The sequence below is a fragment of the Lotus japonicus genome, chromosome 3 (assembly GCF_012489685.1).
Source record: "Lotus japonicus ecotype B-129 chromosome 3, LjGifu_v1.2".
Classification (NCBI taxonomy): Eukaryota; Viridiplantae; Streptophyta; class Magnoliopsida; order Fabales; family Fabaceae; genus Lotus; species Lotus japonicus.
The window spans coordinates 16416441-16443747 of record NC_080043.1 but is presented as its reverse complement, the minus strand read 5'-3'; the positions used below and the strand labels follow the sequence as shown (position 1 = coordinate 16443747).

Genomic DNA, 27307 nt, shown 5'->3' with positions numbered 1-27307 from the left:
AAAAATTGTTCAACTTGCAGTGCAACATCCTCGTATGCCATTTAAGTTTTCTTCTTATTTCAGTAAGCTTAATGTTCAACAGTTCTGTAACTCAAGTTAACCGTAACTTGAGAATTTTTTCTTCTAATAATCTAAATAAGATTTATGTATAGAGGATATGATCAGATACATATTTGAGGGTTATAGATAGCATTCTAAAAAAGCAATAATGCTGATAAGCCTAACAAAGTAGAGGATAATAATAGTTTGCAAGAGCTCTTGAATGGCCATGACAGTTTTGTAGACAAGGAATCCTCAGAAAAAGAGGTAGAACCTAGGGGAAAAAAAGATGAAATACTTTCTGGTTCTGAATATCAAAAATCGTTCTAAACTTCTAATGAACACTGAGCAGTATTGTTGTCAATTCTCCATCCAGTAACTGTAGAGATGATGATGTCCTATAGGATGCAATAGGCAAAGGAAAGTTTAAACTGGCATGTACATATTTTGTGTTCTGCCAAGACGCCCAAACACTTTAAGATAGCTGCTGAATCTGTGTTGTACTTGTACCATTAATAGATTTTCCTTGTACATCATCTGATCCTCCTATTCTGCATTTCTGGTTTATTGTACACTGTTAGATCCTCCTAATCTATTCCTCTGGTTCCTTGTACACTGTTGGATACTCCTATTCTTCACTTTGTCTTAATTTATGCATAGGCCAATTACTTAATAAGTTCATCTTATTTTTGTTTGCCTAGGGATAATCTCATTGCTTTATTTACTTATTGGATTGGTTGTGTATGTACACTTGAGTATTTTTGTCAAATGCCAATAATTATGAAAAAGCTAATTTGCGCGGAATGTTGATATGCTAATGAAACCTTTGGATCTATAAACTACTGTAAATTCACTTTTTCCCTCTTTGGTTCGTTCTTGTCAAATAAACTATTGGCACCTTATGTTTATTGATTCTGGATTTTCAGCTGTTTCAGAAGTTAGAAGAAACAATCTTAAGACTTCAATTGAAAGTTCACAGGTAAAGATAATGTTAGGCTATAAGCTCGATACAGTACTTATAATCTCATAATTTCTTTCAATGACAACACTGCATAAGTTTAAGCTATTATCTGCTTAACAGTTGTTTTATACACAACATTCACCCTCGTTCAGAGCCTTTTATGCTTGAAATGTGTAGAATGCATAGGACCATTATAGTTTGCGTTGAAATTCACTTTTATATTTATTAGAGTATACTATATAGTTTCTGATAAGTAACTGATAAGTTAGTTATCCTAGCTGTCAAGATTAGTTGTTAGTATAACAGAGTTAGTTGTTAAGCTTAGCTGTCAAGCTGAGCTGGCATAACAGAATTAGTTAGCTTCTTATGCAAGCTTGTTAGCTCTCTATAAATAGAGAGATTATCAATTGTACTATTCAATTTTACAATCAATGAAATTCAGTTAAACATTTCAGCATTTTCAACATGGTATCAAGAGCTCAGTACGATCCCTGAGATTTTTCTTTGGTTTTTTTTTTTTCTCTTCTTCTTCATCACCATGGCTGATGAAGAACCTGCTCAGGAAACTGCGATTCCTGCAACTCCAGTTCCAGTTTCTGTTGCTGCGACTGCTTCTTCTCTGACTCACAAGCTTACTCTGAAGCTTGATGACACTAACTTCCTTTCATGGAAGCAACACGTTGAAGGCATTGCTCGCACTCATCGATTGCAGCACTTCCTCACCAGTCCCGATATTCCACCTCGCTTTCTCAACGAAGTTGATCGCATGAACGCAGTCGAGAATCCTGCGTATCTTGTTTGGGAGCAGCAAGATTCTGCTCTATTCACATGGCTTCTCTCCTCGCTCTCGCCATCGGTGCTTCCTACGGTGGTCAATTGCACTCAGTCGTGGCAGATCTGGGAGGCGGTGCTCGATTTCTTCCAAGCGCACTCACTGGCGCAGAGCACGCAACTCAGATCTGAGTTGCGATCCATAACCAAAGGATCGAAGAGCACATCGGAATATCTCAAACGCATCAAATCGATCGTGAATGCGTTGATCACCATTGGTGATCCCGTCACCTATCGCGAGCACCTTGAAGCTGTCTTCGATGGCCTTCCCGATGACTATAGTCCTCTCATGACGATTGTTTACAATCGTGAAGCTCCGACTCCTGTTTCGCAAGTTGAGGCGATGATTATCGCACATGAAGCGCGTCTGGATCGCACTCGATCTCGTCAATTGAATGCGAATCCGCCTTCAGCGCTTTTGACTCAGGCTGCGCCGCCACCAGCGCCACCAGCGCCTCCGCCAGCCCCGTCGACCGCGACGACTGAAGCGAACTATGCTTCCAGTGCTGTGGATTCTTCCTTTGATGATCGCTCTTATGAAGATCGCAGTGATGATCGCAACCGTGGTGGTTACAATGGACGTGGCGGTGGTCGCAACTCTCGCGGTGGTTATGGTGATGGACGTGGACGTGGTAAAGGAGGTAATCGCAGTGTTCAGTGTCAGATTTGCTATAAATATGGTCATGATGCAAGTATTTGTTATCATCGCGGTTCCTCTTCAGCTTCTACTGGAATGGTTGGTGGATATGGCATGAATTTTCCGTTCAATATGCCTAATATGTCTGTGCCTTCACCTATGATGCCTCAGTTTGGTTTTTCACCTTTCTATGGCATTCCACAATTTGGCACACCTACACAGTTTGGTCACCAAGCTGGTTCTGGTTTTGGTCAACAGTTTGGTCCTGGTTTCTTCTATGGCCAAGGCTCTGGCATAGGACTTCACTCTCAGCAGTTTGGATTTGCTTCTGCTCCTGGTTCACAGTGGAACAATGGAGGTTCACAGTTTTCTGGTGGAGGCCAAAGACTTGCAAATTCTACAACCCGGCCTCCTCAAGCTATGCTCACTGGTCCACCTTCATCAGTTGGCACATCCTCTGCTGCAGCTAATCTTAGCACCTGGTTTCCTGATTCTGGTGCAACTCACCATGTCACAAATGATGCTTCTGTGCTCTCTGACAGTGTTTCCCTTACTGGTAATGATCATATTCTTATGGGGAATGGACAAGGTTTGCCTATTCTCTCTATTGGTTCAGCTTCCTTTCCTTCTCCTTATCACACAAACACCACACTTACTCTTAGTAAACTTCTCTTAGTTCCAGATGTTACCAAGAACCTTGTTAGTGTTAGCAAATTTGCTAAGGATAATAATGTCTACTTTGAATTTCACTCCTCTTATTGTGTTGTCAAATGTCAGGAAACTTCTAGGGTTCTCCTTCGAGGTAGTGTTGGTCCAGATGGCTTGTATATCTTTGAAGGCATGCATACTCCCAAGCAACCTTCTGTCAAAGTGTCTTCAGCTGCTGTTTCTTCAGTCCCATCTGTTGCTGTTCCTTCTGCTTACTCTACTGTTTTACCTAAGTCTGATGTATCTAGCACTAGTAGTACTTCTCTTGTATGTCCAACCTCTTATGGTTTGTGGCACTCTAGGTTAGGACATCCTCATCATGAGGCTTTGCATTCTGCTTTGACTTCTTGTAATATTCCAGTACCTAATAAAGCAAAATTTCAAGTTTGTTCAGCTTGTTGCCTTTCCAAGTCTCATAGATTACCTTCTGCTACTTCTACTACTGTCTATAATACACCATTAGAACTTGTTTTTGCTGATTTATGGGGACCTGCATCCCTTGAATCATCTAGTGGTTTTTACTATTTCCTTACTTGTGTAGATGCCTATTCTAGGTTCACTTGGATTTTTCCCATGAGAAGGAAATCTGATACTTGTTCTACTTTTCTCCAATTTCAAGCCATGGTTGAGTTAAAGTTTGGTGTGAAACTTAAGTCTGTTCAAACTGACAATGGCACTGAGTTTAAGCCTCTTACCACTTACTTTGCAAAGTTAGGTATTGTTCATAGGCTTACTTGTCCTTACACACACCATCAGAATGGTAGTGTGGAAAGGAAGCATCGCCATATTGTAGAAACAGGTCTCTCATTGCTTGCACATTCTCATTTACCTTTTCAATTTTGGGATCATGCTTTTATGGCTGCCACATTTCTTATCAATAGACTGCCCACTTCTGTTTTGGGGAATGTAAGTCCTTATTTCAAGCTGTTCAAGACTAAACCTGATTACAAGCTTCTGAAGGTGTTTGGTTGTGCTTGCTTTCCCCATCTCAGGCCCTACACACACTCAAAGTTGTCTATGAGGTCTAAGGAATGTGTGTTTATTGGGTACTCTTCATCTCATCAAGGATATAAGTGCTTGGATAGTGATGGAAAGATTTATGTTAGGACCCCATTGCAAGGTATGGGACTTGAGTCCCACATTGGAAGTATGCGATTCTAATGTGGGGTTTATAAGGCCTTGGGCTCTCCAACTACAACAGCTAGCTTTTGTGGTGTGGTTCTCCCAAGGTTCTTATCAATGGTATCAGAGCCTTCCACCATGTCTCTGAGCTGCAAACGAGCGGCGCGGGTGGTGACGCCGGCATTGCAGTGTTCGCCCGGGACTAATGGTGGGGCTAGTGCACAGCCAGCCCGCGTGGGCGCCGGGGCTGCGGAGCGTGGTGGGATGTTAGGACCCCATTGCAAGGTATGGGACTTGAGTCCCACATTGGAAGTATGCGATTCTAATGTGGGGTTTATAAGGCCTTGGGCTCTCCAACTACAACAACTAGCTTTTGTGGTGTGGTTCTCCCAAGGTTCTTATCAATTTATGTGTCCAGAGATGTGGTGTTTGATGAATTTACGTTCCCTTATTCTGACAAGGCTTCTCCTCCTCCAAGTTCTTCTGCACCAGGTATCACTTCTGCTATACCAATTGTGCCTGCTGGACCTACTGTTATCCCCACTCAGCTCACTACAACAGTACCTACTACTTCTGTTAGTGCATCTCCTCAGCATTCAACTTCAGAACAGCAGAGTCCTGTCCAGTCTCCCCTGGTTTCTCAGGCTTCTTCAGGGCACTCTCAATCTGTTCCACCTGTGCAACCATTAGGTTCTGCACCTCAACCAGCTGGGAATGCTCATCCCATGCAGACAAGGTCTAAATCTGGCATTGTGATGCCTAGATTATTTCCTACATTGCTACTAACTCAAGCAGAACCTACAACAGCCAAGCAGGCTCTCAAGGACCCCAAATGGCAGGCTGCCATGCAGGCAGAATTCGATGCATTGATGGCCAACAACACCTGGACTTTGGTCCCCCTTCCCAAGGACAGACAACCTATTGGCTGTAAATGGGTTTTTAGAGTCAAGGAAAATGCTGATGGCTCTATAAATAGGTATAAGGCCAGACTTGTGGCCAAGGGCTACCACCAAGTTAAAGGTTTTGACTACTCAGAGACCTTTTCTCCAGTAGTCAAACCTGTTACAATAAGAATAATTCTCTCTTTGGCTATTACCAAGCAGTGGCACATCCACCAGCTTGATGTGAACAATGCATTCCTCAATGGTGCACTCCAAGAGGAAGTCTACATGACTCAACCCTCTGGTTTTCTACATTCAGACAAGTCCCTAGTTTGCAAACTAAATAAAGCCCTCTATGGACTAAAACAGGCTCCTAGAGCTTGGTTTGAAAGGCTGAAAGCAGCCTTGATCAAGTATGGTTTCAGTCCTAGTAAATGTGATCCCTCTTTGTTCACATTCCATACAAAGGGCAGCTGCATCTACATTCTTGTTTATGTAGATGATATCATCATTACTGGAAATTCCTTGCCTTTTGTTCAGAAGATAGTTCAGAATCTGAATTCAGAATTTTCTTTAAAGCAGTTGGGCAAACTTGATTATTTTCTTGGTGTTCAAGTCCATCATTTGCAGGATAGATCCTTACTCTTGACTCAAACAAAGTACATTCATGATCTACTTGAGAGGGCTGATATGGGTGAAGCTAAGGGGATCTCTACTCCCATGATTGGTGGTGCAAAGTTAAGCAAGTATGGGTCTGATTACTTTGCTGATCCTACTCTATATAGGTCCATTGTAGGGGCCTTGCAATATGCTACTCTAACCAGGCCAGAAATTAGCTTTGCAGTAAATAAAGTTTGTCAATTTCTCAGCCAGCCTTTGGAGGACCATTGGAAGGCTGTCAAGCGCATACTTAGGTACCTAAAGGGTACTATTCATCATGGCTTACATCTGAAACCCTGCTCCTTGACTTCTCCTGTACCATTGCTGGCATTTTGTGATGCAGATTGGGGTTCAGATCCTGATGATAGAAGGTCCACTTCAGGGTCCTGTGTGTTTTTTGGCCCTAATCTCGTGTCTTGGAGTTCTAAGAAGCAGACCTTGGTTGCTAGGTCTAGTACAGAGGCAGAATACAGGAGCTTGGCAAATACCTCTGCTGAACTATTGTGGATACAATCTCTTCTTCAAGAACTTAAAGTTCCCTTTACTCCTCCAAGAGTTTTCTGTGATAATATGGGTGCTGTAGCCTTGACTCACAACCCAGTTCTTCACACCCGCACCAAGCACATGGAACTTGACATTTTCTTTGTGCGAGAGAAAGTTCTTAACAAGTCCCTCTTTGTGCATCATGTTCCTTCAGAAGATCAGTTAGCTGATATTTTTACCAAGGCCCTTGCTCCAACTCGCTTTGCTCATCTTTGTACCAAACTCCATGTGGTTGAGAAAGTTATTTCTCACCCACCTTGAGTTTGAGGGGGCCTATTAGAGTATACTATATAGTTTCTGATAAGTAACTGATAAGTTAGTTATCCTAGCTGTCAAGATTAGTTGTTAGTATAACAGAGTTAGTTGTTAAGCTTAGCTGTCAAGCTGAGCTGGCATAACAGAATTAGTTAGCTTCTTATGCAAGCTTGTTAGCTCTCTATAAATAGAGAGATTATCAATTGTACTATTCAATTTTACAATCAATGAAATTCAGTTAAACATTTCAGCATTTTCAACAATATTATTAAGAACATAGATTTGTGTCAATTGTATTAGGTTGGTTTAGTTTATTCTTCTATAATTCTTTTTTTTGACCTCATATCATATGAAGATCCAACTCTCCAAAAAGATTTTGTTATTAGTTATTACATGAATTGTATGCTATTGTTTTCATTGTTGTAGGAAATTGCAAAGAAATCCCTGGAAAAAGCTGCTGAGCGTGTAAGATCCCTTGAGGATGATTTAGCAAAGTCTAGGTAAGTTGCTAACTTCTTCAACGTATTACTACTATCCTGATTCATGATAATACTTGATTAGGGATGTTTAAAAGTAGCATTCTTAATTAGCCATTAATATTGTACTATCAACTCACCTACTTTATACCCACGGAAAAAAATGGTATTCTAATAGCTTTATTAACTTTAATAACACAACAAATGAAATGCCTCGTGTATTAAATTTAAAAAGAAAAATGATACCAATGAATACTAATACAGTCAATATACAATTGCCTTTTGGGGCATATGCATACACTGACTATCTCCCACTTGTAGTAGAGCCGATCTAACTAACTCTTACGTCTAAACTCTAAAGACCTTTGATGCACGTCATGCTTCTACTTGGCATGAGTTTTTATAGCGGGTCAACGATAATATTATTTTTCTGTATTCTGCATATCTTTTAATTTCCTCTTTATCGTGTGCTATGGTTCTGTTGTTATCAAAATAGAGGTCCTGGGTCCGTAACGCTTGGAATTACTCTATGTTTAGTATGAGTTTTATGTTCCAAACGACCTCCCTGGTTGCTTCAGAAACTTCAATATATTCAGCCTCTCTCGTAGGATGAACCACTATCTCTGTCTTAAGGCCCAACCGTAGCCTCTTTCGTAGGATCAACCACTATCTCTGTCCTCAGCTGAGCTAAAGTTGTTGGAGTTGTGAAAGGAGTTATTGGAAGTTATGGCTTAGGATCCTTAGGATTTGATGAGTGCTCTGGTTTCATGTTCGAAATCATGAATTGAAAATAAATCAATGGAGATCTTAACAAAAGTGAGAGAGAAACTGTTTCCTCTTTAACAGAACTCTAGGTACTTTTAACAACTTGCTATGTTAGTAACTAGTTGTATTTAAAACCGCCTACTATATTTTGTTTACATGCTCCTACCCCATATGGTGGTTGTGGGGAATTGATATCTTTTAGGTATTAAAGGAGAAGCAAATTAAATTCGATCGTAAGAACTCTCAAGAAGCTTTATTTTGGTTTGAGCTGTAGATAATAGAAAGTCGAATAGGGTTAGAGAGAGAGAGAGATTCTGAATTGTAAAATCTATTGAGTGAATCGTAAAAGCTCTGCACCCTTCAATAAGATCTAACATGCTTTGTCCTTGCCTGTCTGTATTATACTAATTTGTGGATTTTGTCTAACTCCAGGAGTGAGATTATTGTCTTACGAACAGAACGTGACAAGATATTGCTTGAAGCAAATTTCGCTAGAGAGAGGCTTGATAGCTCCATGAAGGAAATTGAACACCAGGCAATTACTTGTCTGTAATGCTTTGTCCTTGCCTGTCTGTAGTATACTAATTTGTGGATTTTGATGGCATTTTAGAAAGCTGAAGCAAAAGGAATCCTAGCAAGAAATGTAGAGTTTTCCCAGCTAATTGTTGACTACCAACGCAAGTTGCGTGAAAGCTCTGATTCCCTTAATGCTGCTGAGGAGTTGACTCGGAAACTTTCTATGGAGGTTGATATTTTATTCAATTTAAAGATAGATCTGTTTCATTTTCATATTTCATGAACTTTTGATCTAGATGTTCCTTTTTTTTTGTTTGAACTCGCTCATTTCTGTTATTTCAGTTGTCAATTTTAAAGCATGAAAAGGAAGTCATATCAAATGCTGAAAAGAGAGCTTCTGATGAGGTTCGCAGTTTATCTGAAAGGGTGCAGAGCTTGCAGGTTAGGATTCTGTTACTTTATTTTTTATATTGCACATATTTTGCATATTCTTATTGCTTAACATTGCAGGCTAGTTTGAGTACCATACAGAGTGCCGAGGAAGTTCGAGAGGTAATTTATTACCAATTTATCATCAATGTGTGGCTACTTTCATGTTTCTTTACTTCTTTCTGTATGAAAATTTTATTTGATTTGAATATTTTAGGAAGCAAGAGCTGCTGAGAAGGTAAAACAAGAAGAATATATAAAGAAATTGGAGGTGTGTTTTCTTTTTTCCTTATGATTACTTACTATTAACTGGAGAATATTTTTTCTTAAAAAAGTTCATGCAAGGAAGCTTTAATACACTTTCAGAAAAAAGTAAGCTTGAATAATTGAAAACTGTTGCCTGTCTTTTGGTGCAACCTTGTTGGGTGACACATCTTTGTGTCTGGCGCATCAGGGACATTTAGATATTCTAGGTTTTAATTTTATGTGGTATTAGTTTACTTCTGTTTTTGAACTTTTGCTCTGAAACAGATTAAAAATCCCACAATAATTTTATAAGTTTTAGCATGTTATTATATCAAATGATTCATGCTATTGTTGAACTATTGATTCTCATTTTTTTGGTCTAAATTATTGATTCTCCTTTAAATTTAAGATTTGTGTTCTATATTAAATTTTTGCAATATTTTATTGTACTATACCATGTTGTATCTATAGTCAATATTTTTTGGTTGTATCCCTGTCTACATGTCGTATCATATTCATGTCTTCTGTCGTATTTGTGTTTTGTAGGGTTAGTTTTTTAGTTTTTGTTAATGATTTCTTATGGCTCTCTTAAATTCTTACTTTTCAGAGGGAATGGGCTGAGGCCAAGAAAGAGTTACAGGACGAGCGTGAAAATGTGCAGAGACTCACACTAGACCGGGAGCAGGCCATGAAAAATTATATGAGACAGGTTGAGGATACACATAAAGAGTTAGCTAATGCATTGAGCGCAGTTGCATCTGCTGAATCTAGAGCTTCTGTTGCAGAGGTATTTGTTCTAAGTTGCATTCTTCTTCTGTATGCCTTATTACTATAAAGTTATGAAAATTTTGGTAAATTGTGCGACTAATTGGGTTACTCAGCTGTATAATTAGATATGCAACTGGAAATGAAACCTGAAGGTTGTTACATAGAAACTTCTTCTAATTTCCTATGTATGTATGTATGCATTCTTGTTGTCGTATTGATGGAGAGGGCCATGGATGTTCATGTAAGAGGTGGACATTGGTATCTTGGCCGTATCTCCATAATCAGTGCTGGATTATAACTACATAGACCCTATACAATCAACATATATTTTGCCTGGAGGTAGCTGGTACAAGATGTCAAGATGTACAAAATACAATGCTTACAAAAATAATTTTGTAAATAATCAGTATATAAACTTCTCTAAAATCTCTACCATATTAAATTCATTAATACGATACTTATGTGATGCAAAATATAAGATGTAAGACCTAGGAGTAAATTGAAAGAATCAGTAACAAGTGACAACTAATCTGTACCATTATCATGTGCATAACTGTTACCGTTGTAAAGACTAAATCTGCGTCTATGTACAGGTAAAGCTTTCCAGCCTTCAAAGAAAAATGGGTCCCTCAAATGAAAAGGTTTGTTTTTTGAATATTGTTATTGTACTATTGTTATTATTACTGTAGTGTGGTGGTGATGGTTGACTATCTAGAATCATTAGTCTTTGGATTTACTTCAATGTGTACATTTTCTACTTTATCATTTTCGATTTCAAATGTACGCAGACATTATGAAGTTTTATGCTTTGTGGAGGTGAAATTGAGAGGAATGAATGAGATAAAGAATATAAGAGGAAAGAATACAAAAGGAAAATGATGTTATTTTTAAGTTGTTTGGATTTAGAGGAAAAGAAGAGAGAATGAAAGGAAAAGTGAGGTAAATAAAAGCAGGTCTAATATATAATTCCCATTTTACCCTTCTCTATATAAATATTTCTAAATAATTATCTTTGTTTATTTAATTTAAAAATTATTGTTATATTATATTTTATTTATTTATTTAAGCACATATTTTTAAATGATTTTATTAATAAAAGGTATCCTACCACTAAGGGCACTATTGTAATTTCATAATTCCATCATCTCACACTTTAGTTTTTTTTCCATGCAAGTTTGAGAGAACTCTCGTGTGTGAGACCCACACAAGTTCTTCCTTTCCCCCCCTTATTTTCCCCTCATCCAAACCACAGGAGATTCCTTATTCCACCTCATTCCTTCCATTTTGACTAGAAACAAACATAGCATTACAAACAATGTACGATAATTCTATATGAATGAAGAATATTCAAAATCGAGCACTGCAGAGAAATTGAAAGAAAACCTCTTGCCTTTCTTTCGGGATATCATAGAGCTAATTCTAGACCAGCTTGCCTCTCCAATTGGATCATTGCTCGACTCGATGGGTGAAGAAAAAGAGAGAATTATATGTCGTTTAGTGGTTAAATGAAACAGTAAGGGAGAGAATTTTGTGATAAAGAGGTTCCATTCTCTGAATTTTTATTTCTAAATAATTCTCAATACATGGCATAGATTTATACAAAATGGCATAGATGGTGGTTACAAAGTTTCAACTGTCATTGCATAGCTAAGCAGGTTGTTTTTGTTTCTAACTAACTAAACTAGCTATAACTAACTACTAAATTCTGTTACAATATAGCATCCCTGACACTTTTCATCACCCCCCTACATTTGTGTGCTCTATAATCACCGATTATACGATGTTTAATGGAGACTGGATATTAATTTTACAACACTGGTATCCACTTGCCACTGCTTTTGGTCACATGTTGGTTCCCGAAAGATCCATGTCATGTGCTATTATTTAACTGCAGAAATGTTAGGAAGAGTAAGATTAGCAGCCATTATATAGTCCAGTTTGAGTATATGGTTTACACTATTATCTTGAAGTTTGAGTGGAGGTTTGTTCTACATATTTGCTTCCCTGCAGTCATAACTTTTCTGTTGATTCTAAGTTCTTGTATTACTGAATGTAGCTTGTCGAAGTCGATGGTGTGAGTGGACCTTCCACTTTATCCAGTGATGAGGTGGGTGTGCATTTTATATCTTAATTTCACCTTTGCTGCTATTTATATGGTTATTAATTTAGCAAAAGTGTTGAAATTAACCAACATGTTGACATTATTTAAGTGCACAGTATTCTGTCAAATAAGCATTGTAGGTCAATGAAAAGACTTTCTTAGTGGTTTTATTCTTAAATAGTAGATACTATTATTATTATATGACTATTACTACTAGTAAAAAAAATCTTCACGAAGTAGATGAAGGATACAAACCAATGTATATCTTCAATGATGCAATGCAAATCCATAAAAAAAGAATGTAGATCTAAATGGTTTCTTTGCAATTTAGTTTTTATACTGAGCACAATGGTATATTTTAACTTACATAGCCAGCTAGTGGGAGATGATTTTGGTTATTGAACTGTATGGCACAGTGGTTTTTTATTTGTAAAATTTTATTGTGCTGAAATCATTCCCGATCATGTCCTGGAGGAGCGTGAATTTTCCTAAGATGAAGTAAATTTAAATATAGAAAATATATTATAGGGAAGCTCAAATGAGTGAACTCATTCCTACAATATATGCATGGGCACCCGAATCCGTGTTTCCTGTTTTATGTTCAAGTTACTATGCAGTGCATTGGTGTGTTCATGCTATGCTTGTTCTTGACATTTTTTTCTGTAACTTGGTCTAGGTTGTTGCTGAGTTGCAAACCGCAAAGGAGGAGATTGAAAAACTTAAAGAGGAGGCGCAAGCTAACAAAGCTCATATGCTGCAGGTTCTTATTTTATTTTCTCTTTTTATACTTATTATGTAATTAAACTAACTGTTTGTTTTCATTTTTATATTGAAGTATAAGAGCATTGCTGAGGTGAATGAAGATGCAATGAAACAGATAGAAATTGCTCATGATAATTACAAGATAGAGGTATTCTAGCATAGTTGAATCTTTAAAGCTATTCTCTGATTCCATTTGTTATTGTACTAAATATATTTTGTTCGTCTTCTTCTTTAACACATGTAGGTTGACAATGCAAAAAAGGCACTAGAACTTGAAGTTCATGCACTTAGAGAGAAGGTTTCAGAGCTCGAAAATGAATCAAGTTTGAAATTTGAAGAAGTGGCATCTGCAACTGCAGGAAAAGAAGAGGCTCTTACATCTGCGCTGGCTGAAATCTCAAATCTCAAAGAAGAAATCTTAAACAGATGGTATGTTGTATCTTTGTGCTGCACTGTTAAGTTTACTGCTTGTTTTGTTTGATGCACTTACATTTTATGCATGCAGTTCTCAAATTTCAGCAATGGAACTTCAGATCTCTGATTTAAAAGAACAGCTGGACAAGGAGCACCAGAAATGGCGTGCTGCTCAAACCAATTACGAAAGACAGGTTAAAACATCATTCTTTACAAAGTAAATTTAGTTTGTTTGAATAGATTTTAGCATGAATCTTGCATTGTCTGCTGATGTTGCTTGGCTATCTAGTCAATGCTAGACTTTAAAGCATCCTATATGAAAACATCTGCAGATAACATATTGAATCATTTGGCTGATTTTGCTTTCTTTTTATTATTTCTAATCTTAGATGTTTCTTATTTCTCAGGTTATTCTCCAATCTGAAACAATTCAGGAGTTGACAAAAACATCGGAAGCGCTAGCTTTGCTGCAGGAGGAGGCATCTAAACTACGTACATTAGCTGATGCTCAGAAAATTGAAAATGTATATTCCTATTCATTTCAATTTTAATTTTCTGTTTATTGTTTTGGTATCATTGTTTTCTTCTGGTTTATATCTTCCGTATGTTTTTTGTGGGTTTACAGATGTTTTAGTTATTTCTGTGTATGTTTGTCAAGAAATCTTATGATTCATTCTACCACGTCTCTTCTTCCTTAGTTAGGCAACACTCCAACTAGCTTTTCAGGTTTATGATCTTTCCAACCATCTTGCTTGGTTGCTTGTCAAACAATGTACGATAACTTTTGTTTGAAAAAGGGAAAAGAAAACATCAATATTTGGAAGTCCTTATTATTTATCTGCTCTCCTTCCTTATTTAAAAGGGAAAAGAAAACAACAATTGTGATGATTATATCACTACTAGAATCCAGTTCTCTTTTGTTAACTAGAGGATGTAGAGAAAAGTATGTGGTCAGAAGAATATTTCAGGAAGAGAGGGAGAATTAGTTATAGGGAGAGTTAATCTTTTAAATATTTTGAACACGGAAAAGATCAAACTTGGGCTGGCCCATCCTGTTCCATACTAGGCCTTTGGAATAAAACTGGAGGGGTGTAATTGTCTTGGGGTTAATGAGTATTGAAATCTAAAGTCCTAACCATACTGGCCTTCTGAGAGTGCCAATTCCGCAAGATTTTTAATTTATTATTACTTGAGGACATATGGCTTTTTTTTTTCTTCCAGCTTTAACTGAGCTATTTTACCTCCTTTGACTTGTTATGTATATTTTTTTTAGTTATTTCAAATGTTTTGTCGTAATGCTTGTTATTTTAATTGCTTTCTTTGATGTTTAACATATAATTCACAACATGGTAATATTGTCTTTGACAGAGGGAATTAAAGGCCAAGTGGGAAGAGGAGAAGGCAGGTCTTGAGAGGTCCAAGAATGATGCTGAGAAGAAATATGATGAAATCAATGAACAGGTCATTAGCTATAGCCTACATGACTATTTTTTATGTTTCAGTTCAGATGGATTTTTTTCCCCAGAAAATTGTATGATTGTGCCATTTAGAATTTCGGAATCTAGACAGCTACTTTGTTAGCATATATATTTAAAATAATATAAATTGAATGAATGCTTCACAATTTGTTATGGAACTGCCAGTCTGCCAGAGATATTGTTTTAAATTTCTTTGGTTGAAATGATTTGATATATGTTAATTTGTTTCCCTTTTACTATTATGGAAGAGTCATTTTTAAGCTATCCCCCAGCTTCCGTATTAGTTTCGTCTCTCCATCTTAATTCTAATTTTCCATTTGTTCAATCACATGTTTTTGGTGAACTAGGTATTAAGTATTTTCTCCATTTGCCCTGGTGAGGGCCCCATTGATGATCTGTAATTGTGTAGTGAGGATTTTTTATGCACCCTAATTGGAACTCCATATGTCATCTAGCATGTTAGTTGTGATTGTTCTTTATGTCTTGTAAGTGTACCATATTAGTTGTAACCATTTTATTTGTTTGAATTGTGAACATTCTTCAGAATAAAATACTACATAGCCAACTTGAGGCTTTGCATATTCAATGGGCTGAGAAGGAGCGTAATGCAGCTGGAATTTCATCTGGAAGTAGCAGTGCAGATACATTTAGTGATGCTGGCCTTCAAAATGTTATTAGTTATCTCCGACGTTCAAAAGAAATTGTAAATCACCTTTGTCTTACTTATATTCTCTCTTTCTTCTATATGTATGTTCATCCCATGGTTAGCTGATACTGTTTTTCTTCGTTCACAGGCAGTAACAGAAGTTTCGTTGTTAAAGCAGGAAAAATTGCGATTACAATCTCAAGTAAAATTTTGTGAACTGTTATTTTTCTATAAACTTATATGTGAAATAAATGTCTGTAATCTGATTTGTTTCCTATTCTCTTCCGATCTTTATAGTAATTGTTTGTTCAGTGCCAGTCTCTTTCTCTGCTGATTTAAAATCGGTTACCTATTGGCTTTCTGTAGCTTGAGAGTGCTTTGAAGGCATCAGAGTCTGCGCATGCATCTCTAGAAGCTGAGCGTGCAAAATCAAGATCATTTTTGTTTTCTGAAGAAGAGTTCAAATCATTGCAGCTTCAGGTTGTTGAACCTACATTATGATGTTGGTTTTTATAACATGAGTTGATCTATTCCTGATGAGGTCAATTAAATAATGACTTATTTCTTAAAATTGTTGCAGCTCAGGGAAATAAACTTGCTTCGCGAGAGTAATGTGCAGCTCAGGGAAGAAAATAAGTACAATTTTGAGGAGTGTCAGGTATATAGATATTTTGATTACCTATTTCGTTATGGTTTTCCTTTTTTCGTTGTTATTTCACTGTAAAATAATCATAAAAATAATTCATGCTGCTTAGTTTATTTTGTAACTTTGTCCATCTCTTCATGGCCTTCTTTACGGACAATTTCTTGCATATTCATCAACTGAACTGCATTGACTTTTAACATAAACTTCATGTTAATGATTTTTTTAGTTTGGTTAGAATCTGTTACAATTTGTATTGTTTTCTTGTTACTAATAAACCTAATTTCTTGATTTGTTATGTAGAAATTGCGTGAAGTAGCACAGAAAGCAAGAGTTGAGACAGAGAATCTAGAGAATCTTCTAAGGGAAAGAGAAATTTTGCTGGAAAGTCACAATAAAGAAATTGAAACACTAAAATTGGAAAAAGATAATCTCAATTACAAGGTTACTGAGGTATTGCCTTTTAAAACACGTAAACCAAAATTCATCACTGTATTTTACACTGTTTTCAGTCTCCTTTACTTTTCCCTAATTTTTTGATGTTTCCTCTACAGTTGCTTGAAAGGTGTAAAAATGTTGACGTGGAGGATTATGATCGAGTGAAGAAACTTGTTAGAGATTTGCAGGTATTTATAGGAATTATTCATAGTAGTTTAAATCAGGGTCTGCTCTCACCCTGGCATCTGTCTGGACTTGAGCAATTGTCTTTAACATAAACCTTTTCTTCTTATACTTGAAATTGTTACTTCCCTTAAAATGTGTTAGCTGTCATCTTACAATTAAAATGTTACAATAGGTCGAAAAATGGGAACTAAATCCTAACTATGTGTAAAGCAACCAATTAACCCTAAAGCTTAAGCTATTGGGTAAGGGCCACATGAATGGGGGCGACGATGATCGAACTCTAGACCATTGGGTTTTAACCAAATGCTGTGTTGAAGTGTTTTAAGCTGATTACCCTAATCTTCTTACAACTTATTTACGATGTTTACAACGCCTCAATCTTCAATTGCATGCTTGTTAGGATAAATTGAAGTGTGATATCTTCTTTATACCCAGAGTTTATTTACTTCCTCATTTTATCTCATCAGGATAAATTGAGAGATAGGGATGCTCAGATTGAGGAAACTGCTAAAGTTCTTTCAGAAAAGCAGGATTCTGTTTCACGTCTAGAGCAAGACCTTTCCAATTGCAGATCAGAGCTTATGGAGAGGGAGAAAAGAATTAACGACATTCTGCATACTGAGGTCCCTAGCATATCTCTCTATCTCAAAAAAGAGTTTTGTGAAATATTTAGTTCTCTTTATGAAATATTAACCTGTGTTTTGTCGTTGATTAAACAGGCTAACCTAAAACAGGATACGGAGAAGCATAGGAAATTGCTGGCTCAGTTTAAGGTGTGTCCAAGCCTTTGTTTAGAAAAATGAGAAGTATTCCTTGTTGATAACTGTATATTCCTTTATTTTTGTTTGTGTTTATATTTATTATTTCACTTGCTTCATTTTCCATCCTTCATTGCCCTTTTCATCCTTACAGAAGAAGATAGATGCTTTGTCAAGGGAAAAGGAAGACCTAGTTAAAGAAAATCAGCAACTTTCTAAACAATTGGATGAAATTAAAGGTAATTATTTGTTCCCCCAATGATTCCCTTCCTCTGCCCTATTTTTTCCATTGTCAGACTTAGTACCACTTTTTCTATTTGTTGGTGAAATGTTTTCTTGAAAATGGAATTTGCATATCAGGTAAAAGGTTGACAAGTGATACAACTGCTGAACAAGCAATGAAGGAGGAAATGGACACCAGAATACAGGTTCATTTGAAATTGTGGTTATGGAATTATTTTCCCATTTTGAGGGGAGGGAAATCCACTTTCTCTTAATTTTATTTATTATTTTCTGTTTGCTAGACTCTGGAAAAAACAGTGGCAAGACTAAGAGATGAAGTAAAGAAGGAGAGGGAAGACAAGAATATGGAGAGAAACAGGAGATTGAAGACTGAAAAGGCCATAAAAGACTCTTACAACAATGTTGAGCAGGTATTTCCCTAGTCACCTAATTCTTTTTCTTTCCTGTACTGTTGTTACTTCTTTCTTATACTAGTTAGACTCTCCGCTACCATATTTGTTGAAGAATGAAAAACATGGGATATAAGGAGCCTAATCCCCAATGCACCATGGGACTCATTGTAATTTTATCTAAGTCTGCCTACATGGCAGAGGGTATTGATGTGGGCTGAAAATGAATATTGGTAATTCAGATAGAGGATAAATTAAGGACTTCTGATTTTCTTGTAATAGAGATAACAAGTGGTGACTCAAAGAAGTCCCACATTGCCTAGATTAGCTAGTGTACAAGTGTATATAAAGAACACACACACCCATTGCGTTAAGCTTAAGGTTTTGTGGTGTGTGGTTCTAACTTAGGATTTCTAACATCTTGAGATTCTAAATTTTCAGCACTTGTTATGCTGTACATTTCAACATCATTGTTCCTAATTTACTAATGCCAATATGGTTGAGAAGCGTTAGAAGTCCCACATTGGCTAGAGATATGGCATAGATAGCCTTCATAAAGAGTAGAGCAACCCTCAACTCTTGAGCTAGGTTTTGGGTTGAGTTAGGCCTCCCAAATTCTAATAAGAAGATACAATCAGCTCATTCAGTTTGTGTCTTTATTTCCTGCTCCACTTATATCATCCTTATATGTATTTTCTTCACTCCATTTATTGGTTTATTTACTTTCCAGGAGAAAAAACAGTTTATTAATGAACTTGAGAGGCATAAGGAAGCTCTGAAGCGGTTATCAGATGAAGTGGAAAAACTTAAGATTGTTGTTGGCAATCTTCCCGAGGTAATGATTTAATACATGTTTATTGTGCAGCCGGTAATATTAGTGATGGTTATGTTATGAAACCACACTGTTTGCTTTTAAATTTATTAGTCAATTATTTTTAAGCAAAACTGTTTCAGTTATACTGATGATATTTTTCTGTTATATTTTTTAGGGATCCGATGTAGCCCAACTTCTTTCTGGACCCAATGTCGATGACTTCTCTGCTATTTATATGTCCGCTGTTGAAAATTTTGAAAAGGTAGCTCAATCAGTAATTAGCGAGTTTGGAGGCCGTGGCAATCTTGGAGATGCAACAGCAACTACAGATGGTTCAGCAGCTGCTACAGGTTGCTTAATATATTGTTGTGCATGTCATGATTGTTAAAAAATCAATTGATATAGAAATTAGTAAGAGTAGACAGAGGATTTGAAACAAAAAAAAACTCATAATTCTTTCTGATAATAACGGAACAACTATACCATGGCAGGTTCTGTGGTCCATGCTCAATCTCAAAGCATTATACCCTTGGCGGCCTCTGGAACAAGCAACTTACCACCTAAAGCCACTGGGGAAAGTGAGAAAAGACTTGCATTGCCTAAATCTGTTGTTGAAACTCGTAAGGCAGGTAGGAGGTTGGTCAGGCCACGACTTGTAAAACAGGATGAGCCACAAGGTGATGTAGAAATGTCTGAAACTGAAGGGCTAGGGGGCAAACCTGGGCCTTCTAGTGACACAGAAACACAAAGCAATTTGGCTCTATCATCTCAACCATTGGCTCGTAAACGTGTTGCTCCTACCTCCACTTCTGAACTACTTGAAGAATCTGTAGCTCCTGGTGACAAGAGCTCTGAACCTTTGGTAAAGAAGTCTAGAGGAGTAGAGTCCCAAGAAGAGACTGGCGAAGAACCACCTGCTGCAACTTCAGAATTTAGTGGCAGTCACCCAGCAACTGAAGAATCATTTGAAAGTGGGGAGCTGCCTCAAGGCCAAAATGAGGAACTCGGTGATGCTCAAAATGATGACGGTGAGACTGCTGTTAGTAAAGATGAGGAGTCGAAAGATCCGCAACAGTTCGATGGTACTACGAGTCAAGAGGAATTACAAGGTGACAAGACTGGAATTTCAGAAGAGAATCCAGATCAATCCGCTGAAGCAAAAATACTCTCTGATGAGATGCAGATGGATCACCCTGAGCCAGACAACCAGCAGCCGGGTAGTGACAGAGAGGAGGGAGAAATGTTGCCAGAGACCGGAGATTCTGAAGGTGAACCCCAAGAATCTCGGGAAGGTCCATCTGACCCTGTTGCATCCCCTGAACCTTCCCCGGCTAGGGTTGATGATGAAGGTTTAGAGGCTGGTGAGATCAATTCTCCTGATCTGTCGAGTGAGGATAAGAATGATGAGGGTGACTTGGTTGAGGAGGCAGCTGATGGTTCGGATAAGTTAATTGATGTTAACGAAACTACATCAGTTGAGAGTGATCCGGTGGCTGAGCCTGCGCCTGTTGCGAGTGAGAGTACTTTGACGAGTGGTGCTGCTGAAAGTAGCTCCTCCAAATCAAACTTACCTGTTCCAAAGCAAGGGACCACCGGTACACCCTCTGAAACTGGAGAGTCAAGGCAGGCATCACCAATTAATCCATCAACGACAATAAACTTACAAGAGCGAGCCCGGCAGAGGGCTCAATTGAGACAGGCAGGACAGGAAAGGGCGACTTCTGCCACTCCTAGAGGTCGTGGAAGACCTAATATCCGTGGCGGTCGAATTGTTCGAGGTCGTGGTGGACGGCGTCCGCCGCCTCATGCTGATGCTTGAATCCACAAATTCACCGTCTGCATCCGACCATTAGGGAAATAATTTGACTTGGCTTTTACTTTTTAAGTTCCCCTAGTCTGAATATAGACCATGAGTAGGTGTATATGCGCGATCCTGTAAATACAATTTTACTTTACACTCATTTCTATTTTCTATCTAATTTTGCCTTCATTTTCATTATGACATGTCAAAGGAAAGGCGATTGTTTGTTCATTCCATGGATGTTCTCCATCTAGGGGGTAAAAAAGTAATAACTTTAATTTATTCTATCTCATAGAACTACGGATGGAAGTGTGGAATCTTTTATCTCTGAATTGTGAGATTTGTATTCATTCCATGGAATGAGATAAAACATTATTGATTTGCTGAATAGTTGTGTAGTTAAGCTTAAGTCAATTTAATAATAGTCTTATCTATGCCAATTGGTTCTCCACTTGTATGAGATAAAGAAGTAATTTTTTTTACAGGTGGCAATATATCTTTGAGCCAAGTCTTGTACCATTTCTATTATGTCATCTTAAACTCTGATTACCTTACAACTTTGGGCAAAACTAGTTCAATGTGTGTTCGTGGTTGCTTCTATTAATAGCTCTTTTTTGTTATGATCGTGTCTGTTATGACTTATTTATCTACTCACGTTAAATATACTATATCATAATAGTAAAATATGAAATGCCGATTAAAATCTTAAACGTTGTTTAAATTTGTTGGAATTTCTTCATAATTATATTGTCTAATAATGAAGGAATAATACGTAAAAATATTTAAGTGCAAACTTATTTTATTAAATAACTACGAGTTAACCTTTAAATTATCTGGTATAAAATAGGATTATTACAGAATGATATTAGAGTGGTACACTAGCATATTTTGAAAAAGCTTTGTATATAAAATGGAAGATATTATTTGGAAAATTTTATATTACTTGTGCACAGCCGTGAGGAAAAAAAATCGCTCATTTCTTCTATCACTCATTGTTTCCAACCTTTTCCAAAACCACTTTGTACTATTCATGGTGTGCAAATTTTTTCTGGGTGGCGCTGTTGAAAGAAGCAGCAGCAACCGAAACAGCTCTGTGATGTAGGGTTTGGAGGTGGAAGTTGAAGAAAGGGATATTTTTGTATTATCATCATGAAAACATAGATTGACTTACCTACCACAAGGAATATATACTTCATCAAATAATGCATGGTCAAATATATTTCCTAACGCCAATAATTTTTCAATATAGCCATTGGAACCTATCATTTTCAACATATACCTGGTCACCTGTCCTACTCATGACACTGGTTAAATTCACTAACTACAATGAAGAACGTGACAATACCAAGAACAAGGAACCAAACTGAACTTTATGTGCAAAACAAAAAACAAAAGTAAATCACATGTGCTTTCATAGCACCTTGTAACAGTAACCAGCTTCTTCTTCCCTTTCAAAACTTCTTTCCTTCTTAGTTTTGTACAATTAGGAATTCAGCTATCACCAGAGTGAAATTATTCTTTTTACCCTTCTAAAGCATCAGCAACATTTTTTTTTCTTTTTTGGAACTTCAACTTGGATTCATAAGCTGTAACAACCTTCAAGGGCATGCTGACTTGGCGCGGTTCCAATGAATAACATCATTCTATATTTTCTTCAGTCATTCACTTTCTCAACCAACTTGGGTTCCTCCTCCATGTTCTTTACAGCTGAAAGGTCTACTGACCCAAGTGCATTGGTTATGTCATCTATATGCTGCCAACAAAAATTAAATAGAGAATTGACTTGAGAATACATTACAATTAATAAATTGGGAAATAAAGTCAGGAATAGCATAACATGCTACTAAAGTCTAAAGAGCTATGTATGGAATATCCCTTACTCAAAACTATTCTATAAAGAGTATCAAGTTAAGAATTGTTTATCAACTAGGGCATCTATCAGATATTGCAAAAGAATTGCTCCAAACATAATTATGCAAATGTGGTCCCATGATCAAATGCAATCCTCCAGAGTTGCCAGTATTATCAATCATATCAAAAGAGAATGTGGGAATTGATGTGTGTACTATAATTAGCAAGAACCTCGGAATAAAGTTTGTCATGATCCAACTATCCCAAAAACTCAAATTATTGGTGAAGACACATGAATTTTTTGATATTATGTTTTTCACTTATGCTAAAGCTGCATTTTTTTTATTAGAATAACGAAGGCTGTTGAGTAAAACATGAAAGTTCTTGCAAATGTATCGGTGTAAAAGCTTACCTGTGCATTTGTATGGGGTATAGATTGCCTTATTTTCTTCTCCTGCATAACCTTCTGACGGCTTTCATAAAATTCAAAGTCGTCCAATATGGAAGTTCTTGCTGCATAGTTCTTGAAAATATTGAGCATTTCAACACCTTGGGGAAAACTCACCTGGAAAGTGGGACAGAAAGATACAACACAACAGTAAGTATACAGGGGAAATAACTAAGACATTTGCAGGAAACAGTCGCTTTACTAGACAAGAAAGATGCCAACCTCTTGTGTGTCTCTACTATTAGTTACAGGCTTGTGATCATTATTCTCAAGGATTATACGCCGTAGCTGTGGATTTGGAACATCCTTTATAATGTGCCATTTGACAGGGAAATATCCATTCCATTTATCTTGTTGCCAGAAATCCATACTTCTATTGAAATCAACTCGCCCAATCATCTCAGCTACTCCACAAAATTGACCGCTAGCGTTGACCTGAACTTGAGCAAGTACAGAAAAGAAATGAGAGATACCATTAGCAATTTGAAAATAAATCAGTAAATAGAACATGGATGTCAGGAATCTTGAGTATTTGAAACAGAATTGAAGATTAAACTTAACAGTTAACAGCATACCGAAAAGAAAAGGAATATGGGGCACTTGCTTCCTTTCTCTTCCGTTCGCTTTTGTGCATCTTGAAATGCACTATCCAGCCTCTTGTTCCCATTAGGTGTACTGGCCCACACATCGTACTTGATGCTCTTATGGATATCATCTTCGCTGTATGATTTGATGACAAAGAAAAGCGCATGATCGTATTTGGTTGGAAAATCAGGAAGGTTATATTGATCTGTCCTGATTTTGCTGTTGCCATTCCCACTTCCAACTACGGCCAAGGTTCTCAAAGAATCACCTCCAGACACTAATTCACTTTTAGCATTAGCTGTCCTAGGACCCTGATTCTGCTCATAAAGTGAATTGTTAACCTTGCCTCTCAATTTCAACTTTTCAGTACTAACCCAACCCTTTGTGTTTGCTTTCGCGTTAAGCACGTTGTTTGGATAGTGGTATCCACTCTTTCCTTGATTGTATGTGGGAAACTTGGCGATAGGCAAGCAACCCTTCGCCATAGAATCTGAATGGAGAACTGAGCCACAAACGGGTGCCTGGAAAACATTACAAGCTTATCAGACTAACGTAACCTAAGGATATGATAGGTACCCCTAGTAAATTAGCAGTTTTGTTAGTTAAGAGAGTTAGTTAGGGTGTTCGTAGTCTAGTTAGTTAAGGGAGTTAGTTAAAGTTTAGGGTGGGGAATATTATAAATAAGAGAAGGAGCTAATAGGGATTAGCATTTTTTGGGATCATTTTGTGATTGGGAATTAGGCAAAGGTGCAGAGACTCACGAATTACTCAGCAATATTATTGCTTCTATTCTTGAATAATATCAGTTATCTTTCTTATTCTTGGCCAGTCCCTATCAAGAAAATAGACAAACCACAAGGAAGAAAAACTGAAGATTACCTTGTTTGCTTGTTTTTGCTGGTTATTCTTAACATGAGTTGATGAAACCACAACTAATGGTGTGGAACCGTTCACTTCAGACGGGTTGCTCGAGTTAGGCGCGGTTGCGGACTTATTCAATACACCGCCTGTGCGACTTTGGGAAGACAAATTAGTTCTACCACTTGGTTTACCAGAAAATTCATTAAAAGGTGCGGTTACTGATGAATCCCATGAGTATGCTGATGGCATTAACTCCCCATAAGGTAGAGAAGCTGAAAAATAACCAGGTGATGCAATGGGTTGTTGAAAGATGGAACCAGGGGGGTAGACTTGATGACCAACATATTGTCCATCAACACCAGATGGACTCAGAGGGAAGTATGAAGAATAGCCAGGCTGAAATCCTGGCATGAGATAGACATAAGATCCATTATCTGCTTGCATGACCTAAATAATGCAACAAAAAGAATGTATTGAGACATGTCCATAAACTGAAGAACATAAAAAAGATCAATTATCTGTTTGCTTGAGACCTAAAACTAAGGCAAAAAGATATTCATAGTAAATTCTATTAGAGTATATAGGTGATATGAAAATATTGGTTATGCTTAGTGTGTGTGTGCCAGCTGGAATGCCAGCTGGACACAGTTGTTAATTCTGTTTTGAACAGCTGTCAATTCTGTTAGAGGAACAGCTGTCAATTCTGTTAGAGGTTGTTACCATTCAGTTAGAGTTAGCTTAGCTGTTAGTTTAGCTTGTAGAGCAAGCTTCTTCAATCCTATATAAGGATTCAATCCTCATTGTATCGGTTAACAATTCATAGTGAATATTTCATATGCAAATCTTTTTCTCTTTCTCTGGTTTTCCTATTAAATTCCCATTGTGTCAGGAAATGACATTTTGCCTTGAATGCAAAAAAATTGTATACACTACATATATCATGCATGTAGTAGTTTAAAACATTACTAATGTACTTGTATGATAAAATATTAAAATAAAATAAAAAATTACTAGTTCCGTTTAAACAGAAATCATTGTATGTTTGGAAATCCTTGAACAAATGATTCTAACGTCAAAATTAATTATGTGGACAAGCTTATGTGAGTAGCTTCTGGGAGTCAGAATTGATTCTGCAGTGGTTGATCCAAACATTCAAACACTAGAAAAGGTAACTAAACCAACCAAGTTCCCAATAAATACATCATAATCATTATTACTCATTCATTCCAATCTACCCTTAAGAATATGAATTTGGGAGACCTATGCATATATCTCATAAAAACTTGAGATAGTGGACATGCTGAAAAATGAACACAAGCATCAACCCTTTTTCCCCCTTCTACTACCTTTCCCTAAAGAAACCCAAATTATCAAATTCAACTATTTATAAGTAAAAAGTCAACCAAACTAAAAGACTGAACAATAACACAATCATCATGTCATCATGACCAACCAAAGATCAGCTTAAGAAACTTACAGGATACTGAAAATCCACAGCTTCAGCACCAACATAATATCCTTGGTTGTCAGACTCTCCATAATAACCACCATAACCTGTGATCATTCTACCGTAAGAATGAAAACATAAATAAACAACCAATTTAAACGAATAAACAACCAGCAGAAAGAAGGTCTTTGACCCTTAGCAGCTAACCTGGATAGTAGTATCCATAATAGCCCCCAGCAGCATAAGCAACATTCTGATCTGTTGGCAAATATTCTTGATCCACATCCCCTTCTTTAATACTACCGGACGCGTCTCCAATAGAAGATACACATGATCTTGCATCAGATGGAGAACTTGCACCCTTAGAAGGAGTCTGAATACACACATCAAGATGCACAATCAATGAAACAGTTCATTTCAAATTAAAGCACATAAAAGGTAAAAAAAAAAAAGTTTCTATAAATCCAAAATCACAGGCAATATAAATAAATAAAATATGTTGCTGAAATGGGAATTACCATATTGGAATTGTTGAACTCAGCCGTTGAAGAATCACCATGAATCTTCTTCCTATTCATCTCATCCGAGGCTGTAAAAAACAACAAAATTAACCCATTAAAAAATTACCCTTTTTTCATTTTTACTCTATTCTCTGAAAAACATAACCAAACCATGCATGGTACACAAGAAAACAAAACAGCTGAGCTGAAAAGATGAAGGAAAAACATACCTTTTTTAAATTGAGCATCCATGGAAGTAGCACTTAAACCAAAACTTCAGCTATCTATACAATTTCAATGAAAAAAATTCTCAAAAACCCGTTAACAGAATCTTCTGGACACAGCAAAATACAGATACACCCAAGAAAAAAAGGGTATTTTTTTTGGTATTATATATAATATATTTTCAGCTTTATCTATATGTTCAACTGGGGAAGGTGAAGAATGAAAACAAAAAAAGGAAAAACCACAAAAATGGATAAACCCCACAAGATATTTGAGAGAAAGGGATGATATTTGGTGATTGATATCGCTAGATTTCTGGGGTGTGTAAAAAAATTGGAAGTTTTTGTGAGAATGAGAGATGGAGAAAAAGAGAGAAACACGGTGTGGATTTTCCTTAAAAAGGTAGATAGATAATGTTTTTGGGTTGGAAGATATATATATGGTTAGGTTTTGAATAGAGAGGCTATTTAAAGGGAATGAAAATGAATGGAAGAGAAGAGAAGAAAGAAGAGAGAGTTTGAAGAACACAACACAACACAGAGAGAGAGAGAGAGTGGTGAACAAGAAAGAAAATGGAATCTCGTATAATAGAAAAAAGGGACGGTGGAGAGAGATCCACGTCATTATGTCTTTATTCTTGTTGGTAATTAAAAAATTATTACGCGTAAATGAAGTGTTTATGTTTATTCCAGCTTTTCTTTTTTAGCTGAGGTTTGCTTAACTATTGTGTCTTCTTCATTCATATACATACTAACCGCGTAAATTCAAAATGCTTACCTTTATTTATCTTTGGGTTTAACTTTTTTATTTTCTTGTAACCACCACATGAGGCAATATTTAACATTCATGAGTTGTTACTTATGAAGTATTTACCATTTGA

At 36.9% G+C, this 27307-nt stretch overlaps 2 protein-coding genes across 5 annotated transcripts in view; one reads left to right on the top strand and one right to left on the bottom strand.

Moving 5' to 3' along the window:
• Window positions 1–20898, top strand: part of LOC130748732 (nuclear-pore anchor-like) — a 32666-nt gene extending 11768 nt beyond the window's left edge. The window contains exons 19-48 of one of the 2 annotated variants that reach the window (XM_057601977.1): window positions 975–1018; window positions 7064–7137; window positions 8311–8413; window positions 8489–8623; window positions 8737–8835; window positions 8905–8946; window positions 9041–9094; window positions 9677–9856; window positions 10431–10478; window positions 11894–11944; window positions 12615–12698; window positions 12774–12848; window positions 12945–13129; window positions 13206–13308; window positions 13522–13638; window positions 14483–14575; window positions 15137–15295; window positions 15387–15440; window positions 15605–15718; window positions 15819–15896; window positions 16185–16334; window positions 16436–16507; window positions 16973–17128; window positions 17225–17278; window positions 17418–17502; window positions 17624–17691; window positions 17788–17916; window positions 18626–18730; window positions 18885–19059; window positions 19201–20898. In XM_057601977.1, coding sequence (XP_057457960.1) covers window positions 975–1018; window positions 7064–7137; window positions 8311–8413; window positions 8489–8623; window positions 8737–8835; window positions 8905–8946; window positions 9041–9094; window positions 9677–9856; window positions 10431–10478; window positions 11894–11944; window positions 12615–12698; window positions 12774–12848; window positions 12945–13129; window positions 13206–13308; window positions 13522–13638; window positions 14483–14575; window positions 15137–15295; window positions 15387–15440; window positions 15605–15718; window positions 15819–15896; window positions 16185–16334; window positions 16436–16507; window positions 16973–17128; window positions 17225–17278; window positions 17418–17502; window positions 17624–17691; window positions 17788–17916; window positions 18626–18730; window positions 18885–19059; window positions 19201–20528 — 4214 coding nt within the window. In that variant the 3' untranslated portion in view covers window positions 20529–20898. Of the gene's footprint in view, window positions 1–965; window positions 1019–7063; window positions 7138–8310; window positions 8414–8488; window positions 8624–8736; window positions 8836–8904; window positions 8947–9040; window positions 9095–9676; window positions 9857–10430; window positions 10479–11893; window positions 11945–12614; window positions 12699–12773; window positions 12849–12944; window positions 13130–13205; window positions 13309–13521; window positions 13639–14482; window positions 14576–15136; window positions 15296–15386; window positions 15441–15604; window positions 15719–15818; window positions 15897–16184; window positions 16335–16435; window positions 16508–16972; window positions 17129–17224; window positions 17279–17417; window positions 17503–17623; window positions 17692–17787; window positions 17917–18625; window positions 18731–18884; window positions 19060–19200 lie in introns of both variants that reach the window. The other variant, XM_057601976.1, reaches the window with a different exon arrangement.
• An 803-nt stretch (window positions 20899–21701) lies between these two features.
• Window positions 21702–26972, bottom strand: LOC130743317 (YTH domain-containing protein ECT4-like). Of its 3 annotated transcripts, XM_057595509.1 has the most exons (9): window positions 26433–26972; window positions 26221–26291; window positions 25910–26075; window positions 25733–25809; window positions 24274–24702; window positions 23385–23915; window positions 23032–23244; window positions 22774–22926; window positions 21702–22263 (listed from the first exon to the last, which is right to left on the bottom strand). In XM_057595509.1, the coding sequence occupies exons 1-9, from the start codon at window positions 26452–26454 to the stop codon at window positions 22165–22167; spliced, it is 1761 nt and encodes a 586-aa protein (XP_057451492.1). In that variant the 5' UTR covers window positions 26455–26972; the 3' UTR covers window positions 21702–22164. The 3 variants fall into 3 exon arrangements, with proteins under 3 accessions (XP_057451492.1, XP_057451493.1, XP_057451494.1); XM_057595510.1 differs by lacking the exons at window positions 26221–26291; window positions 26433–26972 and having other exon boundaries at window positions 25733–25820; window positions 25910–26050; XM_057595511.1 differs by lacking the exons at window positions 25733–25809; window positions 26221–26291; window positions 26433–26972 and having other exon boundaries at window positions 25910–25971.
• Window positions 26973–27307: the final 335 nt, after the last annotated feature.